This window comes from Octopus bimaculoides, chromosome 1, assembly GCF_001194135.2.
Source record: "Octopus bimaculoides isolate UCB-OBI-ISO-001 chromosome 1, ASM119413v2, whole genome shotgun sequence".
NCBI classification, from domain to species: Eukaryota; Metazoa; Mollusca; class Cephalopoda; order Octopoda; family Octopodidae; genus Octopus; species Octopus bimaculoides.
Window position 1 is genome coordinate 16106924 of NC_068981.1, and position 6980 is coordinate 16113903.

At 34.8% G+C, this 6980-nt stretch overlaps 1 protein-coding gene across 4 annotated transcripts in view; it reads right to left on the reverse strand.

Moving 5' to 3' along the window:
* LOC106876580 (glutamate receptor 2) overlaps positions 1 to 6980 on the reverse strand; it is a 737813-nt gene that overhangs the window by 308487 nt on the left and 422346 nt on the right. For all 4 annotated transcript variants that reach the window (XR_001410261.2, XM_014925186.2, XM_014925185.2 and 1 more), the window contains exon 15: positions 6416 to 6521. Coding sequence is in view for 3 of the 4 variants with exons in the window: in XM_014925186.2 (XP_014780672.1) it covers positions 6416 to 6521 (106 nt within the window). In the remaining variant the exon portion in view is untranslated. The remainder of the gene's footprint in view (positions 1 to 6415; positions 6522 to 6980) is intronic.

A 6980-nucleotide genomic window follows, 5' to 3' on the forward strand; every position in this document is an offset into this window, starting at 1 on the left:
TATATATATGTATATATTAGGTCAAAAATGAAATGTCTGATTTTTAACTTAAAGTTTATTTAATTTTATCTCAAAAAAAGCAATGCAGTTAATCAAAGTATGAATCTAAATTATCAACACGATTTTACCATTTTACCGGTAGCTTATTTATGCCGGCAGCAAAGAATTCTGGAGCGAAAGAGGTGATTATATCACGAAAGGCTGTTTTTGCATCTTCCGATTTGAAGTTTTTTCCTTGCAAAAAGTTGTCTAATTCCTTCAAAACGTGGTAGTCAGTTGGTGCAACGTCTGGTGAATATGGTGGATGACAGAGTACTTCCAAGTTCATTTCCTCTAACTTGAATAGCATTCTTTGTGCAGCATGTCGTCGAGCATTTTCTTGCAAGAGAATTTGCCTATCTCTATTGATCAATCTCGATTGTTTAATTGCAATTTCACACATCATTACATCCAACTGACGTATACATCCGACGTAATTGATTTAACAGGTCTCATGAAGCGGTAGTGGATGACACTAGGGTTAGACCACCAAACAAAACCATAGCATTTTTTGGTAAATATTCTTTCTTAGATTGTGTTTTGGCACTTCTTCTCTATCCAACCACTGTGCCGAACACTTGCTATTGTTCAAAAGAATCCATCATTATTCACTTTGGTCTCCAGTCTACCTCGGGGCAGATCTTCAAGCGTAAACTCAGACCCGTAATTTTCAAACCATTGACGTCCAGTGCGCTCATTCGCCACATCTTCACCAAACACCTGATTGATGTTTCGAACTGTTTGAGATGCATTAGTTCCACGACGGATTTCATATTCATAAACGCATAATTCATAAACGCAAACTACTTACCACACAGACATTCCTGCGTATATATAATATTCTTATATTATTTTATTCTTTTATTTGTTTCAGTCATTTGACTGCAGCCATACTGGAGCACCACCATTAGTCGAAGAATTCGACCCAGAATTTATTCTTTGTAAGCCTAGTATTTATTCTACCCGTCACTTTTGTCGAACCGCTAGCTAACGGGGACCTAAACATACCAACATCGGTTGTCAAGTGATGGTAGGATGGACACGCACACACTCACACACACACACATATTTATATATATACAACGAGCTTGCTTTCAGTTTTCGTCCACCTAATCCACTCACAAGTCTTTGTTCGCCCCGAGGCCACAGTAGAAGACACTTGCCCAAGGCGCCACGCAATGGGACTGAACCCGTAACCATGTGGTTGGTAAGCCAGCTACTTTCCACACAGCCACTCCTGTTTGTGTGCATGTACGTACAAAGAGAGATTGAGAGAGAGTGAGGAAGGGAGGTAAAAAGTGGGAGAGAGTGTTTGAATGTAAATTTGTATGTCAGTGAGAGGACAAATATATGCGTCATGTCATGCCCAATTAGCCATAAAAAATTCTGCCGTTACACTTTCTCGTCAAGTATTCAGTATATCAATTGAATAAAATATCTAAAATGTTTACTTATTCTGTAGAAATATACAAGTTTATTTTATTTGCCCTTTTTATTAATATTCGGGCTAAAGGAATATGGCACTGTAATTTGCTGATTATTTCCTCATATATTTTTTATGTATTATGTATATTTTCGAATTATTTCTTTCAGAAAATTTTAATTGCGTTTATTACACCGGAAACGTGAGGTGAATCGATAAGGAAAATTTAGTTTCTCCTATTTCTAAATATGCTAATATTTGCCAAAATTAATTCCTAATATGTATTGCCATCTTTGCTACAGTATGCAAGTTCCCATCATCTGCATCATAGCAGAATTAAATTCCTTTCAGTTACTGAATTCAAATTATCGTTTTAGCGAAATCATTTTATCTCTATAATACACGATGAAGTAAATTTATCAAAAAATTGTGCTTTATAAATAAAGATGTTTATGTATGCGTATATCTATATGAAAATGACGTATCTCTTTGCTCATATTTTATTACACACACACACAAAGTGATGCGCGTGTGTATGTATATACAGGTGTATAAGTATGTATAAGTATGTATATTTTATGTCTGCCTCTATAATTGCTGTATATTTTTAGTGAAATGCAAACACATTTTGCATACGTTTTCAGGAACATGTAATTTCTGGTAACCTCCAGAAAAAAGTTTTGAAACAATGCATCTCTTATGATATGAAATCATGTGTATTTTTTCCTCCAATATATTTCTGATGTCACCTTGGATGTATTATTGAAATCTGCGTCAGTACTAAACTACTACATGGTTTAACAAACACGGACGGAATGATAAAAGGATAAAATCAAAATTCGAAATCAGAATGAAATGATCCATAACTAAACAAGGCTGCTAGCACTCAGCCATCTACTGGCTTTCATTTTAGAACATGACGTTTCGGAATGTGTGTGTGTGTGTGTGTGTGTGTGTGTGAGAGAGAGAGAGAGAGAGAGAGAGAGAGAGAGAGAGAGAGAGAGAAAGAGAGTGTGTGTGTGTGCGCGTGTGTGTAAGTGTGTTGTATTTAACTACGATATACATACTGTTTACGATTTCTTTTCTTTCTTCCAAATTTTCCCTTTCTCCTTTCCGATGAAGAGCAATTATTTCTCGACAAATACGCTACAAATTGTGGTAAAGTCTCTAGAACTCTGAGAAATAGCATTAAAACTGGATAATCTTACCAACGTTGCTAATCTCACACGTGGTTACATGAACACTCGTTTCACAATGAATTGAAGATGAACTACAGTAAGAACTCTTCCTTTTTTGCATGCAAACACCCAATGCACATATGAAGAAAAAGCACAATCAAGATAAATATTCCTTTGATCGGACCATTAGGAGTAGAAATAACAGGACATCGTTTTCAAGACCCCCAACAACTAAGGACAACCCAAAGAAGAGGAAAACAAGAACAAGTCATATTGTTTATAGTGACACACAACCCATGTCAGCAGAATATCTTCAACATTGCCAAAGCAAACCTATCAATTATTACTCAAAGTAATGAATTAAAAGATATAATCACGGATCGCGCTATGGTTCTTAGTAAAAGATAGCCTAAAAACCTGAAAGATATTATTAACAAGGGCAAAGTTTGACCTCAGGAACAAAGACCAATCATTCACTGTATCGAAATGCAATGATAGCCGATGTGGAACATGCCAATTCATACACAATGGTTAATATATGAACATTAAAACCGGAAAAATATTCACAAACGCAGTTATGGAGTGCAAAAGCAGAAATCTAATTTACAACATTAAATGCACGAATTGTAGAAAACTGTATGTGGGTCAGACTAGACATGCACTATCAGGAGGTTCGCGTGTGCCCCGACAGCAAATTAGAGACCCACATGTCCGTCAGATACCTTTGAGTAACCATCAAGCAACATGTGGTTGGAAAATATTTATATTTATATTTATATTCATTCCACAAACTACAGCGAAAAGAACTTTATTGATAAATTCCAACCCAAGCTAAAGAGACAATAATAATAATAATTAGAGGCACTATTTCTACTGCTACGACCGCTATCACTAGCAACAACATTACTAAAGGTTCTCATGATGACGATAGCAGTAAAATACTAGCTAAGTCAAGAGAAAAGTCAGCAAAAACAATGTTATTTAGGGTTCAAAGTTCTATTACCACAGCTACTCCTACCGCCACCACCATCACCACCACCACCACCACCACTACCGCCACCACCACCACCACTAACGACAACAATAATAAAGGAGGTGATAATGGTGATGATGATAATTGAAATGTTTAAAACATTTCTAAAAATATCCAATATTCTAAAAATATTACTGCTTTGGGCAGGGTCAAATTACTGGTCTCTTGACAAGTTCAACAAACCGTGATGCCTGAACCAAACCCAACACCAATCAACTTAAATCATTTAGTGAAGCCACACGCTGATTGGTCAGAATACAGTTTGCAAAACTTAACATTCTGGAGCCTATACAAATGTATTTAAGGCACACATTTTAGACATCTCACTACACTTGTAAATTGTAAAACATAACTGCCACCACTACTATATGTACCTGAAGATTGCATAGTTTAATACATGAAAGTACTAGTTCAATCAGAATGGACATTTAATATTCTATCATTTCATTATATTATATTATCTTATATTATATTAATATAAAATTATAAATAAAACGTGAAAATCAGACACAGTTGGAATTCCTTTCCTTGATATATATCTATATATATATGTGTGTGTGTGTGTTTGTATATGTACGTGTGTATTTGTGTGCGTGTATGTATATGCGTGTGTGTATATAGATATATACATCATTGTTTTTCTTTTAGTTGAAGCTTGTATCATTGTAACAAAATTTGAAATTTGATCGGTAATGTAGGCTTAAAAAACAAAGCGATTTATAGAACATAACTTTGTTATTTTTTCTGACATCTCTACTCATTCTTGTTTATGTATCTCTTTCATTGTTTGAAAAATATGTTTTCATATCGAGAATTCAGGAAAGAATAACAATATAACTTTGTTTTTATAATGACAATACTTTTGGTTTCCATATTTGTTCATATACATATGTACATATATATTCATACATACAAACACAGATACATGTATGCATACATACGTACATATATATACACACATTCACATACATGTATATATATATATATATATATATATAGTTGAAATTTACAGAAAAACAAAAGACGAAGACAGGTGTATGAACAACAAGCAGGTATATTAGTTTAACGCTCGGGAAGGTGAGAAAATCATTTACGTTTCGAGCCTACGCTCTTCAACAGAAAGAAATATAAGGATATGAACAGAGTGAGAATAAAACAAACTTGTGGATTTAGCGATCAATATCATATATTTTATATATAATACGTATGTTCATACATACATATATACATCAATACATACGTACTTACAAACATACATATATACATACATACATACATACATACATACATACATACATATATTCTTTAAGCGGCGACAATTGTGAGAACATTAGGTAAATTACTGGTAAATACAAAATTTCGTTCAAGAACTAAGAACAAGGAGATCACCAATTGAACGACTTCCATCCTTAGTCAGCTATCTCAGGATCAACATCGGAATTTAACAACTTGACACTTAACAAAAGATGTGATAAATGTTGGCCTCCTCCGGTAAAATCTCAACCAAAAAACAATTCTGTTACAGTCCCCTCAAAAAGCTTTGTAAATTTATTCCATTTTGTGATTTATTATTAAATTCTTAATGAAATATATCTGATAGGGCTATTATTAAACTATTGTGTCAAAGGCTATAACTAAAGACTGTGTCATAATGTTGTTTCAGTGTATTTATATGTGTGCGTATGTGTCTTAGGCACATCTCCACGACAGGCTTTTACTAAGCACAAAAGTTAAATTCAGCGGTGAAACTTAAATACTGCTCCATTCCGAATATTTGTACACCATCCACGGCTTAAGACGCTGCGCCTATTTTTATAGAAAAATTCGAGGAAGTGTTTGATAAGCTGAAATGGTGTGCTTAGTGAAATGTATATTTTAGAACACTTGCACTTCATCCGAAAGCAGTTGCAGGCGATTTTGTTGCTTTAATAAGCAAGCTAATAAATGTACAAAATGTTAAATCCTATTTTTACAAGAGTGACAATGGAAGTTGACTGGAATTTATAGCAAACAAAACGCTCTGTACTAAAGAGCAATAAATCAGTTTTTTAATGCTCCTAAGGAAGGAATCGAAACCACTACGTTGCAATAATGACTGAAACGACCTAACGTTTAGATCATTCATTGTTTCCTCCGCAAGCATTTTATATCACGCTGATCCGGTTCACTCAGCCGCTTCAATCCCAATATTTGTAGACCTTCCACGGTTCAAGACGCTCTGTATGCAACACACCTTATTTACAGATATTTGTAGATGAAATTGAGCATTTGAAAATTGAATATGTTGATAGCCGTACCCCATTGTAGTAGTAGTAGTAGTAGTAGTAGTAGTAGCTGTTGTTGTTGCTGTTATTATTGATGCCACTCTTATTGTTTAGCGAAAGGTTTATTTAGACAAGCGAACATATGAACAAAGAAATGCCAGCTGTACCAATTTCGTCGTTTTTACTTTTTCCGTTCTTCAGAAAATGACATCCTAGGATCACATTATCCAGTAAGTTTTTTTCATTAAAGTAGAGTATAGTTTGAGACAGGTTTGGCTTCTACTTTGTCAGGTCTAATGACCGAATATAATCTCCCAATTTAGCCCATATCCTATGTATTACGCATGGCATGTTACTTGTGCCATTCTCTCAGCTTCACGCCAAAGCCTAAACGACATACTCATTTGCATAAACGGTATAACACAGAGCAAAATTACATTATATCATATATCAGTGACGAAAATAATATTAAACTTACTTTATCTGGCTGACCGCATTGTCCTTTGTCATACCACCATTTCTTTTCCAGTTTGTGTAGTTCTCCCTTTTCACGTAAAACGAGAACAGCTAGATTTATTGGCATCCTGAAAACATAGATGAAGTAAATTATAATAATATTATAGTCATGCGCTTTTACATAAGATACATTCACAGAATACGGCAATATCTGAAATGTGAACATAAACCGATCATAGTCTGCATCGGCATTAAGTGAGTTTATTTCTTTTCTTTCATTCTCTTACTTGTTTCAGCCATTTCAGTGCGGCCATGCTGGAGTACCGCCTTGAGTGGTTTTACGCGAACAAATCGACCCCAGGACATATTTCTAAAGCCTAGTATTTATTCTGTCGGCGTCTTTTGCCGAACCACTGAGTTATGGAGACTGAGACACACCAACACCGGTAGTCAAGCGGTGATGGGAGGACAAAGAGAGACACAAAGACACACACACACATACACATGCACATGCACACACCTACACCCAAGTATATATACACACATTTATATATATATATATATATATATATATATATATATATATA